At 41.6% G+C, this 15,228-nt stretch overlaps 2 protein-coding genes across 8 annotated transcripts in view; both read left to right on the top strand.

The window, feature by feature from the left end:
* foxp1b (forkhead box P1b) overlaps positions 1–7,512 on the top strand; it is a 145,642-nt gene extending 138,130 nt beyond the window's left edge. For all 7 annotated transcript variants that reach the window (XM_084037673.1, XM_084037676.1, XM_084037675.1 and 4 more), the window contains 3 exons: positions 1–4; positions 210–376; positions 2,940–7,512. The exon at positions 1–4 is cut by the window's left edge and continues 66 nt beyond it. In XM_084037673.1, the coding sequence (XP_083893799.1) occupies positions 1–4; positions 210–376; positions 2,940–3,084 (316 nt within the window). In that variant the 3' untranslated portion in view covers positions 3,085–7,512. The remainder of the gene's footprint in view (positions 5–209; positions 377–2,939) is intronic.
* mdfic2 (MyoD family inhibitor domain containing 2) overlaps positions 1–15,228 on the top strand; it is a 230,463-nt gene that overhangs the window by 163,238 nt on the left and 51,997 nt on the right. The gene's annotated exons all lie outside the window — the stretch shown is intronic.

Here is a 15,228-nt window from a genome sequence, read left to right as displayed (position 1 = left end):
CCAGGTAAGAAAAAAGAAACTTAAGAAGTGACCTCATCTTTAGCTGCCTCAGAACTGAAAAGAAAAACACTAAAAGTCTCTCTCCGTCTCACAGGCCCAGCCACCTACTCTTTGTTTTTAAGGGGGTGTGAAAAGAGTGATGGGCAACTGAGAAAGTGCTGACAACCTTCTTCCGTTTCACATTTAATGCTTCGGGCTTTGCTTTTCAGGCTTCGATGGCAGAAAACAACATACCTCTATACACTACTGCTTCCATTGGAAGTCCCACCCTCCAATCCCTGGCTAACGCCTTCCGCGAGGAGATGAATGGAGCGGTGGACCATGGAAACAGCAACGGCAGTGACAGCAGCCCGGGACGCTCGCCCCTGCCAGCTATGTGAGTGGCACACCACGCTTTCTATCTCCACCGCAGTGTGTGTAAGGAGAGCGTCTCAGATGCTGACTCCACGGAGGCAGCAGCAGACAGAAAATCATTGTCAGTGCCCACCCAAAATGCTCTAAAGTGACCTAACACGTGGCTTTAGATGAAAGAGAAACAACGAGGACAATAAATAAATGATATTGGAGTGGCGTGTGGGGTCACGGCCAGAGCTGTGGCTAGCCTCCCTGCAGGAAAGGAAACTCCACCTTTTCGAAGGAAGAAAAGACCGGAGCCCCTCTTGTTATTTTAACAGCGAGTTTATGAACTCTCCTTTCTGCGTCCTGCTGTCTGTCTGAGTCGCGCCGCAATCACCATTCCGATTCGTTAAAATATTTACTAAATGCCAGGACGCAGAGCGACGGAGCCCGTTGGCTCCGGCGTGAGCTGCGACGCATTCAAAGACGCCTCCGAAAGAAAAAAAACAACACAAATGCGTAATTAGTCTGGAGGACATGATCCAATATTCTCATGTAGGAAAGTTGCGGTCGGCGTGGAAACCACAGCTCTCCCGTTCACTTGTTGTATAGGAGTGTCTGCTAAGTTGTTTGAAGCTTAAAATAATACAGCACACGCTGCATCGTTTCCAGATGTGGGGGCAGACCACCGACTCGGGGATGGCCTCCTGAAATGTCTGAGCTTGGGGGAAATTCTGCCTGAAAACAAAAAAGGTGCAGTAATGAGCTCCTGGCCAAATGGAGGAAAGTGCCATCCCTAATCACTGTGAACATAGCTCTGAGCATGGCTGTGGAACAGGAAAGGCAGAGACAGGATGGGTGTGCTGGCCTAAAGGCAGCCTGCTTCTCCCTCTGCCCCTCTGCTTCTATCTTTAGGCTGATGGAGCTCACAAACGCGTTCTCCATAATTATGTCTATAAGCTTAATGCAAGCACAAAATGAGTTAAATCTGTTTTCTTTTGCTTTTAAAGAACTTTATTGCGTGTCATGCCTACAGACCGAGCATTAGACGGTACGTACGGGAGCGGCCTCCTCTTGCTCAGGAAGTGAGCAATAAACTAACATGGCAAAAACAAAAAAAACTGTCCCCTTGTTAGCATGATGCTTTGGCTCACACTGTTTCAAATTCAACTCCATCGCCAGCTTTCACTGTCTGACAACATGTGTTCTCCACATGTGCCCGTGTGCTGCTGGTTTACAGGACGCAGCTTTTTTGGGGGGAAACCAGAGCACTTCTCTTAAACAGCCAGACAAGAATCAGGTATCCAGAGAAGGCTAATTATAAGCAAAGTGTAGAATCAGCATGCAGTTCAATAAGCATAATAATAACAATTTCATGTCTGCCCCGCAGCCACGGAGTCAGACCCGAGGCAACGGCACTTGTGGAGTTACTTTGATGTGAAACTGATAGAAAAGCTGACTTTACTTTTTCCCCCCTCCCTTTTTATAATTCACACAAAAATATGTCAGCTCATTAGCATACGAGTGTCTCCATCACAATAGTTGCAAATCACACAAGGCGTCCCGGTGTGAATAAATCAAATGTGGGCTTTGGTGATGAAGAATGTGCCAGTTGTCCCTTGTTGTCGTAGTAAATGAGCCCGGTGCCTCATCCTGACACCGCTCTACCTCCGCTACAGCAGCCTGGCACCGCGGGTTAGAGCCTCAAGTCCCCTGCAGCTGCTCATAATGTTTTTTTTTTTTTCTCTCCTTTCTGCCATAGCCAGGCCTCCTCTCCCCCTCTGCTTTATTCCTGCTCTGTTTCTGTAATGAGAAATTTGGCAGATCTCATCTCTTTAGTGGCTCTTTTGCCCAGGCTGTGAGCTGGGGAAGGGGGGGGTGCAGGGGGGTCTCATGTTTTTGCCTTGTTTACAAGTGACAGCGTTATTATTCTCATAAGGGCTCTGTTTCTTATCACAATGTTGTGCCGAACGCGCCGCCTCTGCTCTCCTCGCGCGCCTTTCCTGCCAGCGCTTTTCTTCCCTTATTGACACTTGGTTGAAAATATGCATTAATTCTGGAGTTTAAAGCTTGTACGGCGGTGTCTGGTCGCTGTGTTTGCTTGAAGTTGATTAATGATAGAAGCCGGCTCGGGGTCGTCCTCTGGAGACCCGCCTCGCAGGTTGTGCATGTTAACGAGCAGGAAGGGGAACACACAGCGCGCCGCTGATCCTCCGCCACCAGGAGGCTGACAACGGCAGCCCACTCGCTCCGCAGAGTCCATTCTCTCCTCTCAGAGTCTCACGTTGTTAATCTTCCTCATTTATCAATTCTAAGTGAATACCCTGTTGTCGGTTGCCATGAAAATAAAAAGCCCGCAGCTTCGCCAGGATTGGAATACCTCAAAAGAAAGCTGAAATTATCATCAGCACCAGTGAGGCCCCGACTCACAGTCTCAGTGAAGCCAGGCATTTGTTTTTGTTCCCCTGTTTCTTTCTCTATAAACAGAATCAGTGCAGGTCTGTGTCATTTTGTGCCTACGCGTGTGAAAGGTTATTTAAAAAAGAGAGTTAAGGAAAGCGGAACCGGAGCCATATTTTATTCTCTCTCTTCTCCTCGTCCAGGCATCACATCAGCGTTAAGGAGGAACCACTGGACCCCGAAGACCACGAAGGGCCCCTCTCCCTGGTAACGACTGCCAATCACAGTCCGGATTTCGATCACCACAGAGATTACGACGACGACCAGGGCCACGATGACATGCTGTAAGGCTAGCGCCGCCCCTCCCCGGCCTCAGAGGCAGAGGCAGTCTGGGTCATCTGGGAGACAGAAACGCTCCGCAGATAACAAACACTGAACTGCAGTCTCAGCCACTGATGACAGCTCTCAAATGTCTCCCGACTTAACTTTTTAGTGCCATTACAATACATAGCAAGAACACACACATACAGAAAAACACAGAATACGCCCCACATGAGGGATTTTTTTTTTAAATTTCTTTCTACTTTTGATTTAAGTAAAGCTTAAAAAGTGAAACTTCATTTCTGCTCATGTGTGGGCTGGACTTGTTTGGTACTGGGGGGGCGACGTGTTCACGGTCAGAGACCCTCGCCACGCAGCCAGGACGGACTGCACTCAGTGGACTGCAAGAGGGGTTGTGTCTCCCCCCACCCCCCACCCCCCTGCTCTCTCTCTCCCTCCCTCTCTCTCTCTCTCTCTCTCTCACACACACACATCTGACCACAAACTGAAGAGAGGGAGAATGACTGATGTTTAATTTACACCTCGTGTGTGTGAATGAAGCGAGCGTGGACTTCTGTTCATTGTCACTGCCTTCAACACTTGTCGTGGGTTTCCATCTCGGGGTGGGAGGGATGTTTCTATTTGGGTGTGTATTTGTTTTTTGTTTTTATTTTGTCGTTGGAGGGGGGGTTCAGAGGTTATAAAATATCAACATATTGTGTCTTTTCCATTCAATGCTGTTATTGATGTTGCATCTTTATTATTTCTTTAAACTGATCAGACCTCATGCCCATGCTGTGGAGATTCCGTGTAGTCAGCACTTGATGATGAATGTTTATGATTTCCTTTCATGTTCTTTTAAACACACACGTGAAGCAGAATGTCACATACCAAGTAGTATTGTTCTGTCATTTATTCCACAATCTTCAAAAGGAAAAAAAAAAAACGAGTCACCGCTCTGACACGTAGCCCGCCCCTCCCCCCCTCCCTCCTGCCCCTCCTGCTCATGAAGTCCATTGGCAATGCACTACTCGTAATGAAGGCTCTCTCCACGCATCAATGAAGTTTAATTTAAGATGCGAATGAATGACAGAGAAATCATGCAGGTTATGATTTATCCTTATGGAATTATACTTTAAAACAGCCCCTCACGGCAGAGCGTGTTGAGCCGCAACAGAATTCCTGATCACTTACAAGCTCCTGGTTTTTCAAAGGCGAGATGAAAATGTCAGGTGTGCGCCGGAGAGATAATGATTTAGACCAACTAATTGTGATTCCTGAACGTAACTTTGTCGCTGTTAATCAGACGCGTCTGCTTTTTCCACGCCGCAATTTCATCCAGCGCTTGAAGATTAAACGTGCATTCCCTGTAGTTTTTATTCCTGCGTGACCAGTTTTAAGTCTTTAGTGAGTGTTAAAAATCGCACACTGCATGAAATGCTTGTTTGCTTTCACAGAGAGTTAAAAAAAAAAAAAAAAAAAGCCCCAAGACTAGCAATAAGACCTAAACATTGCACATTCCAGCATATGACCTCCATTTGTAAAGGGCCCAAACATACAGAACATGCCATTTAGGGAATGTGGAGACCTCGCCGTTGTCGTCCACGCAGCTTTGAGCCGAGTGGGAAGCACATGGTGTTGGGATGCAGCAGCAACCGCTCCAGCTTTGCTAGGGAGGAAGATTTTACAGAGACCATGAATTTCAAGACTGCAATCAACCACTTTGAGTTTTTGTATTTATTATTAGTGTTATTTTTATTTTCTGTTTTATTTGGCTTTTTTTTTTTAGTCGATGTGTTTTAATATCTTGTTCTGTGACTACCAAAGATAAACTACAAAGTCAATGTTCCATGCAATAGCAGATAAGGCCAAATATCTCTCCTCCGTTCTCTCCCACCGGGCGATCTCAGCAGCTGCGATGGAGCTGGCGGCAGATCGAATAGAGAGAAATGATCCTCAAACTGGTGTTTTCATTCATTTTTGTTGTTGTTTTTGTTTAAATAAAAACCAAAGGGGGTGTCTCAAACAGGACAGCTGCAGTAATGTTTGCAGTGACCAAAACTGAATGGGAGGCGCTGATAGTCTGACTACACGATGACCAAATTAGGGAAACTTTTCTTTTTGTCTTTTTTTGTCTTTGGGCCAGTGAGTGGAAAAGAGCAGATTTGTATGCAACAAAAAGGGTATGTCGATTAAATCGACGAGGAAAAATTTACTGATAAATGGAAAAAGCTTTGCAGAGAACAATGTGAAACGGATTCTATACTTCAACTGGACCACACGATGATTCGATGTTTCTCTTCTTTTATTCCTTATTCATTTGTATCCTTTGAAATGATTGTATGCCACTTTTTAGGAGCTTTAGCGTCTTTTTTTGGCAAGACTTTATGATTGTGTTTAGTTTCTGTCAACTTATTACTTTTTATATTAAAAAAACACTCCTGTCAACTAATAAGCTGGGTACAAGGTACTTTATGGCAGTTATTGTTATCATTATTATTATTATATTTTTTAGGTTCATCGCTCATTAGCTAAAAGAGGAAAAGGGCAATCTGTGGTCTCCAGAAGTTGTATTTAATATCCAGGCAGCTGTGGGATGGGTCAGTTACAGCCAGGCTGGGATCGTGAGAACAGGGCCGAGCTCATCCACAAACCGGCAGTCATCTGGCTGGTTTGTTTGGTATTCAAAAAGGAGGAAAGCGCTGGTAGATTAGAACATTCTCAGCATGTGTAGCTTGACATTACTAAAGATAACAGCATGAGAAAACCGTTTGTACGCATACCTCAGTTCAAACCTATAGGGAATGATTAAATTAACCAGAAAAGAAAATAAACAAACATTTCACTCTGTTGCACTTAGTTGTATGTCTTGCATGTGTAGTCTGATACTGTAGAGAGAAAACTACAAAAAAAAGAGAGGAAAATGAAATTAGAGCTTGTTTATCTTAAAGGTTTCATCTTTTATTTTTTTATTTTTTTTTTGCCAAACCAATCCAAACCTCAGGCCTTTTGTTCGTGGAAACATCACCCAGCTGTGTGGCACCGTTCCCCCCGTCGTAGTGTGTTCTCTGATGGGTTGTTTTAAGGGCGTTCCAATGTTAGGTTGTACATACATGCGTGTCGGTATAGCCTTTGTCTTTCTTCCCCCGTCTTTTCCTCTCTGTCTTTTTTTTTTTTTTAAGATCAAAAATTACATTTGTGTTATGATGTTTGCTTTATCGCAACTGCTTTGTATTAACTATGAAATAGCTATGAGAAAAAAAAACTGCTGTATGTATTGGAATAGCAAACTGTGCTGCAAATGTATTTTACTTAGTAATCCTTGCTTTAAAAAAGAAAAAAGAAAAAAAAATCACATCATCCACGCAGACATCTGGGTGAGCTGGGCAGGGGCAGGCTGGGGGGGAGATTATCCCCAATTTTGGATTTTAAACTGTAATATAGAAAACAGACTTTTCTCTGTTATCATTGACCTAAGCATTTTGTACAGATTTTTTTCCCTCTTTGTGTTAAGCTGTTTTTTGATACTTCCTTTTGATGGTCCAACCACTGCCTTCTGTGGCTGTATGTTAAAGATTACTGCTCTGAGAAAAGGGCAGACAGGTATATTTCCTCTACAAGACGGAGATATCTTGCATGACTAATCCCAGGGTCACAGAGATGGGGGGAGGGGGTGGGGGGTAGGATGTTGGGTATGTTTTAAGTGGTCAGTAATAATATAAGGGTGTATCAATCTAATGATATTTTATATGAAATGAATAGGAAAAAGAAAAAAATATGCAGTGCCAAGATGTAAAGAATATTGTTAAATGCTCTTTTTTTGTTTTGTTTTAAAAGTTCATTTCACTCATCTAGGTAAAACACACACTTTGTTCGGCATCAAAATATTTATATTTTTATCTCAAGGGTCATTGTAAATGAGTCAAACCAAGCACAGCAGGCAGGTCAAAGGTTAGACGCTGCTGGGGACATGGAGGACGCTGCAAACTGTGGCCGTGTGGCATCAGACCCCCCAACATCACACACTGGCTGCCGAGCTAAAAAAAAAAAAAAAAAAAAAACGCCATTGTTTCATCCATCACCGACCATCCAGCCCGCTGTCATTCCGTCCCCCTCGTTCTCCCTCTCTCACACCACACTTTGGTTTTCTCCAGATGGAGGGGGAGGGAGGGAGGGAGGGAGGGAGGGGAGGGGGGGCAGCCCAGGAGCTGTCACAGTGCTCTCATCCTGCAGCAGATTTTCTTTTTCTTTCGATTTTTTGCTTTGATGATGTACTCTGTCGTTTCTTTTTCCTGTTTTTTTTTTTTTTGTAGAAATATTATTGCTCATCACTTCCATCAGTGTGTAACCTCCTCATCATTCCTCGTCTGTCTGATGCAGACCACTCTGTTGTAGTCAGTGGCGATGACTGACGTGAGCATTCTAAACATGCAATAAAATGCTGGTTGTTCCGATCGTTCGCTCCAAGTCTCTCTTTGCTTCACACGGTCTTGTACAGTGTGGCGACACGGAGATGCATACCCTCACCGCATTACTCCTAATTGAACTCTACTGTAGTGCAGAGTTCATTTTAGGTTTGAATACATTTACGGTTGATTTGGATTTGCACACGGACGATGTACTTCTTGCAGCAGTAATAAGGCTACATAATGCAAAGCACAGACTTTGTGTTTAGCTGCCATCTACAGTTAAGTTGATTAATGCTTCAAAAGTTAAGAGAACACATTTCTGACGGACACCAACTCATATGAGCCGATATATCATTATGTTAACAGGAAGGGCATGAATCAACCCCCTCTCTCTGCTGTTTTCCTCATCGCTTTGGCCGGAACAACTCTTTCACACGGACCTGTGTTTGTCATTTGCGGCAGGACTCTCATCAGCCTCAACATTAAATTATATCGTAATTAAAAAGAGACAGTTAAACTGTCTTTTTCCAACAGCAATTTAGGTAACTGCATTTGATACGCTATAAATTGTAACAGCATTAAAATTCCAGAAATAATAGCGGATATGGATTTGATGACGGGAGCTAATGCTGATGACCACGACTTGCGTTTTTACGACAGAGCCACAGGTCATGTTGGCCACTAAACAGGAGACAGAGATCAAGTCTAAGCACTTTTAATCTTGTGAAACAAGCAATTACAAATAGTTGCATTGATTTGTTAAAAAGCTTTAGGTGACATAAATCGTTTCTTGCTTAGCTTATTGCTGGAAAACATAAATGTCAAGTGTATTATTAATTAAGGCCTTTGAAAGACAAGATTTAATGGAAACTATATAAAATCACAAGCAATCTTTCTGTAAGCAGTATTTCACTGGAGGCTCGGGACTCATGTATATCAGTGTTGTTGTCATGACACTGATCAGACTGGATCAGATAACATACAGTTAGAGGGAACACAGTAATGGAAGGTATTTGTGTTTGAAAACCACCCAGAGCAGAAGCATTCACATAAATTAATTGCACAATAACTTACAGAGAGGCATTAACATATGATATTATTATAGACCATAAATGTGGATGAAATATTATGGGAACATTGGGTCTCATTGGATATATTGGTACAGTGACATGATCAGCCAATACCAGCCCTCTACCATAAATCTGATTCTCCTTGAAGACCATTGACAACGCACCAGTGGAATTTAGACAAAACTTTATATTTTGGTGTCATTTCTTATGAATCATTTCTATTCTGGCCATAAAAACAAAAAAAATGCACTGCAAATATAGAAAACACAACAGAAATGTGCTGTAGGTATCACCACCAGACAACAGAACAGGGATGCTAAAAAATGATACAGGACATGCTTGTGGTTGCCATGATTTTTGGATTGTAAAATTATTATATATTGTTATCGATTATCCATCATTGGTGTTTTTTTTGTCTTTTAAAGTTGTGATCACCTGCTAAAGATATCTGGTGTTAGCCTAGCATTAGCCTTTGGTTATTATTAGTCTGTCAATTTAAATAATCTGACAAAATATACATCATAAATTGTGAAACAGATAACGTTAGCTGGCGTAATTACATTACGTTAAAGATGTGTCACCAAGTAACATTTAAGTATAAAATAATCTTAACAAAGCAGTTAAGACTTCTGCCTCACACGGGGCGGGGAAACTGGCAGCAAACTCATTGGGTACGAAAAATGAAGCCAAAGCTGATGTACCTTAAACTTGTATTCATTTAATAGCCAGCAGATGGCGACTCCTCTGGTTGCAAAAAGAAGTCAGATTCTGATGATCTACGAGGAAATGATCGTACTTCTACTTGAGTTTATGGTCTCAGTCGAAATTATGTTCCCATTTAGAGTAAAATAGATGATAAAGCAGGGTATGCTTTTGAACGTGGCTATCTTGTGATTGACAGGTCGCTACCACAGCATTGTCCGATCCTGGTGTTGTCTGAGTTTTCGACTTACAGCTTGAATCCTTTGACATTTTTTTTTTCAGTTCATGAAATGTAACTGTTATATTTTTGGTCAGCCAAAAAAGTCTTATTTTGGTCCAGTTGTATTTATCTCCACCTCCGTGTCACTTCTGGTTGCAAAAATCCAAGATGGCGCCAGCCAAAATGCCAGACTTGAGGCTTCAAAATGGTATTCCACAAAGCAAGGGCTGATGTCAAGGTGACTGTCTGCTTATTATATACTGTCTATGGTGTCAATCCAAAGTGATACCAGGAGCAGAATCACAGATATCAATACAGATACGAATGCACTATCAGGGAAGAGAGTACTATTATACTAGTACTATAGTACACTATTCTAAAAACGTACTAGAAGTAGTGATAATTCTCCGAGTTACACATTTAAAAACTGCAATCTGTTTGTTTTTTTAAGACATTGGACAGTATACTGCCCTCTGACAACAAATCTGTAATTGGTTGTTTTTTTCCTCCAGCCAAAGACACCACACATGTTAGCAAGTTAAAACAAAGTAATAATTTAGATTATAAAAAATATATCCTCATTTTGATCTACCATGACTATTTTATCACTACTATGCATAACCTTTTTTTTCTATTCCTGGCAGAAATGGTCTTCCATCCATTCCAGAGGTTTTGAACCAGGCAAGCTTTTCCTATGCAGGAGGTGCCATGAATAAACTAAAAACCTCAAAACCTGGATAAATCAAACCAAAACTATCGACAACCTTAGATACCACTTGAGGTAAGTGGGAACTGATGCGATAACACTTAGCTTTCCTCATCAATCACAAATATTGCTATTTCCCATATTTAAGTGATGATCTCTTCTCTTCTTCTCTGCTGTGCCCTTCATACACCAGACAGATCACCATTCATATTATTTACCTCCGTTTGTGAGCAAAAACAAACATTGATGGCCGCAGTTCACTTTATCCTAATTGAAGTGTGGCACAGCCTCATCCATTCACACAAGAGCTTCAGTCAAATAGTCAAAGCTGGCAAACTCCCAACATTGCAGTGAGGCAATTAGCAGTCCTGCAGTGTTTGTTATTCATGGTTTGATGTAAAAATGTGTTTATTAAGATGGGCTGCAGGCCCTGGTGTGCAATAGACCTGCTTGTAATTAGATTCCAATTATTTGTCTGTTTCTGATATTGTAAACTGGCACTTACCACATCAGTTAAATTGACACACTGCACTGCTTGGTTTACTCGGTAATTAAAATGTGTTCTGTTAATTAGATGATGACCACTTTATTCCAGGGCTCTTGTGTTTGGGCTCCTCGGCGACTCGCTGTTTGGATCATGAGTTGCCAGACGCTTCCCTAATCAGCCCTTGTTTTGTTTCAATTACCACCTGCTGTTCAAAAGGCATGCCTCGCTGCCCCCCACCCCTACGCACACACAACAATAACACAAGGCCCGCGTTACCACTGGCTTCGGCTCCAACACAACAATCAGTAATTCACAGCTGGGCCCGCTTTCTTCTTTATTAGAAGGCACAGCTAGGTTTCTGAGAGAGTCCAAGCAATTAAAAAAGTGAACTAAGGGAAGATGAAAGTATAAAGGTACTTATCACATCAGTTAGCAGACCTCGCGTGAGTAGCCAATGGTAATTATGCCCATTGAGTAAACAGCTGAGATGCTCAGACATCTCCTTCTCTTGGTAACAGAGGGTTGGGAGGGGGGGGGCTGTTGGATCCACTGATGAGTTTACTAACTGAGGATGACTAACAATATAACGCAGGTGCTGTCATGGAAACTGAATGTTGGTGTACTGTTGGTTCAAGAAACAATCGCTCTTGTTGTTATAGCGACCCCAAATTTATTCTCCCCTGACAACAACACATTCTCAGTCCCAACTCATCACATACAGATGCTCAGGACTGCTTGGATTTTTTTTTTCAAGCAGGGTAGTCCCATATTCTTCAAAACGTCATTAATGTTGGTAATTTAAAGAAATCAAAGAGTTTAGGGTTAAGAAAAGATCAGGGTTTGGGGGAACACCGGTAACATAAGTGACGTACCTGACAAGGGTTAAGTATACTTAGCGGTACTACTCAGCGGACACGAACAGCGGATACAAGGGTGAAAGTCATATGTTTGTTTGACCCATTCTTCCGACCGTTTCTTCCATCACTTTTAAGAAGTATAGTCTTCGTTGAAGCCAAGTCAAGACTGGTATCACAATAAACTCAGAACATCTTGAAACTGTGCAGACTTCTTTATAAATATAGGAAACACCAGGTTTGTTTCAGGAGAGAATGGGAATATTACAATTATATATTTTATTCAACATATTTTCAGGTGTAAACGGCGTCAACAAGGCTCAAGAATTGGGCTGCAGCGTCATCACTCCTAACGTTATCATGTGGAGCAGGTGTGGGGAGTGGAGCCTCAGGTTGATCCTGCTTCGCTGTAAACAAAGTGACTCCCATGGTGAACCGCGCTCACTGTCTGACCTGCAGTCATGTGCCAGCATCTAGCATTACTGTAAGAAATGTTTTGTTTGAATAATTAAAGAGATGCAAAACAACATGAATAAATTGCATCCCGCTCTTGCACTTTGTGTCATAGTGAATTAACAGAGAAGTGGCTGCTGCTGAGACCGTTTCTAAAAGAGATGAGGGATTTCTGATATGGTCCCACACAGCTCGCAAGTGACGTCGAAGCCAATGTTTTTAAGACTATTTTTTTACACTTAAACTGATTGGAGTACAATGTGTTTTAAGGAATTATTTGGGGAAATATGCATTTTAGGTTTGTTTCTGGGAGTTAGATGCCAAGATCAATACACTCTCACATCTGTGAGCTAAATGTGAAGCTAAAGCCTGGACCCTGTTAGTTTAGGTTAGCACAGAAACCGGGGACAACAGCTAGCATGGCGCTATACAAAGATAACAAAACCGGTGATATAACATGTTAGCTGAAGAGATTTAGACCTGCTGGTAGGCAGATTTTTTTTTGTTGTGAAACAGAAGCAAGCTAGCTGTTCCCCCTGCTTCCAGTCTTTGTGCTAAGCTAAGCTAAATGAAGCTAAGCTAACCAGCTGCTGGCTCTAGCCTCAATTATCTTCTTGTTTAACTGCCAGACAGAAAATGAATACGTATATTTCCCAAAATGTCACTCTATTCCTTTAGAACAAACCGATAAAGTCTTACATTATTTAAAGCCTTGTTACAAACTGTCAAACCACCGACAACAATATATTTAATAAATGCTGCTATCTACAACTACATAATCCACATTTTCTCGTATGAAATTGCACACAAACGGCATTCATTTTATTTTTGATTTAGAAGCATCACTCATGTGGAAATTTAAATTGTAGTTCTGTGGTTCTCTGGCAGATTGAGTTAAAAGGAAGTGCATGGTTGTAAACTGTAGATAGCCTATATTGCCAACCGTCTGAATTTCTATTCACTTCTGTCCTGCTCTGATTCCTATATGGGCTTTCTCTTCTTCCCCATGAATGCTCCCCACCCTCCTTTCTTTAGAAAAAAGGCTATCATTTAAACATGTCATGGGTAGTGTTTACCTGCAGTGAACCTTGATTGAGAAAGCCTGTGACTTTACACTGATGCCCTCCTAATCTGTATGACTGGCATGCTAATTTCTCTGACGCTGCCATTCAAAACACAAACATGAAATGTTGGTTTTAGAACCGGGAGACCTGGTAGAGTGAATTTCAAGTGCTTATTCAAATATTTCATTAAAATGTAAATTTTTACAACGCTGTACGTCTAGCTGTGCACAAGGCATGACTTAAGAAGTTATGAAGTTATAACAGCATTTCTCTCTCTGATGCCAATTAACTGGTGGGGCGACTATAATGTCCTTACCTGGTTTTATCGCTGCATAACAGCGCCGCCAAGAAATGCATCACATGCAACAGGAGTTTCAGGTATTGACGGTTATGATTGGGAGACTGGAAGAAAAGAAAAACAAAGTCCAACAGGAGGCCTCCTGGAGTGTGTGGCTAATCAATTCTCTTATCGTCACAAAATGCGAATGAGGTGATTGAAATTTAGGTGATGCAAAAGAAAGGAGTGATTGAGTGGTGGCCGCTCAGCAGCTTAATCTCAGACAATGTGTCAGTACTAGAAAACAGCCTGGAAAGGTAAAATACACACATCTGTATGGAAGCAAAACAGGTCATTGTGATTTTGAATCATACCTGAATGTGAAACCACCATAATATAACAATATTAATTTGCAGGTTAATAAGTTTTACAACTTCTGATAGCTCAGATGAGATCAGATAGTTCATATTTTTTACTTTTTCGTCATAATTTAATTCTTTGGTTTAATGTGAATTATTAAATATAAAAATGTCAGCAACTTTTTTTTATTGCAGCCTTTCAAATGGCCCGTAATTTCCAAAGATGGGAAATAAAGCCACATGGATTGAGATAGATCATTTGTAACTATTTCAGTGCTGTAAACTCAGCAGTAGATTCAAGTCAATATTATTTAGGCAAAAAATAATTGCATAATTATACATGCAGTCTTGTCATTGCTGCTTCTAACTGACACTGTTTTAGGAGTCGGTGATGGGATCAGACCAGACAACTGATATATTATATGAAAGAATAGTTTCAGTTGTAAATATTATCTGATGAAGTCACACTACACACAAAATCCCCTGCAAGGCTTTTCCCTTGTCAATCAGGTATTCATTATCTTAAAGTGTGCACCTGCCAGATGATTAATCGATGTATAAACAGTGGCATGTTGACTTTTAGGGTGTTTGTCTGGCTTATAGTGACAGTTTCCCCGCCTTGATCAGACACTAAAACTTCAGCTACAAGAACCTCGGGGTTGGTATCGCTCGAGGTTCTTCACGCTCCCCATTTATTTCTTTATTTATTCTCTCATTTTTAACTTGCAGGGGGAAGAAGACAAAATGGTTGCAGGTGGTGATGAAAATAAGAGCCATCCATCATTATTTATTAGGCATGAAAAAGATACACAATAATGTAATTTAATCTCTCAGCAGACAATTATTTCCACATATTGATAACGCAATGCGAAAAGTGCCATGAATCCTAATATGATGTTTGCTTTTATTGGTCTATGATACAACCATAACAAATAATGTAATTGTATCAGGGAGAAAATGTGATTATTCGCACATGCTAACATTATAATATCAATCTGCCGCAGACAACGGTATCACATTATTTTGCTGTGCTTAACTAGTTACAATTTGCATTAACTTATTATGTCTGGCTGGCATTGAAGACGCCTCCCTCCCTCTGGTCTGAGCTTCTCTTAGTTTCTCATTACAGCTCGGGGAAATTTGGGAAAGTTTCAAGTCCGACAGGCTGCACGATCTCTGTGAGGGGAAACTTTTACGTGGAGTTTAATATGATTGTCTTTTCTGCCCGTGTGCCGCCGCCTTCATCTATTCATTTACAGCTGCTATCCAAGCGTTAGATGACTAGATCCAGTGCTCATCCAGGCCAGTCTGAGGTTAAAGAAGCACGACACAATAGACACAATTTCTATGCAAATGATGGAGCCGGAAACAAAAACAGCGTTTCCATTAAAAAGTAAAATGCTTTAAATATTTGCATATAGGTGCTCTGATTTGGTTATTCACAATTTCGGGGTGATTAACATTAATGAAGGAGTGGCTTGATGCACTGACTGTCAGGCCACATCAGGCCACCTCTGTAACCTCCTCTGTGTTTTGCATGGCGAGGCATTCACGCCATAGTGAACTAATG

The sequence above is a fragment of the Eutrigla gurnardus genome (genome assembly GCF_963514095.1).
Source record: "Eutrigla gurnardus genome assembly, chromosome: 2".
In the NCBI taxonomy this organism is placed as follows: Eukaryota; Metazoa; Chordata; class Actinopteri; order Perciformes; family Triglidae; genus Eutrigla; species Eutrigla gurnardus.
The sequence above is the reverse complement of the archived record's forward strand: the minus strand, read 5'-3'. Positions and strand labels throughout refer to the sequence as shown.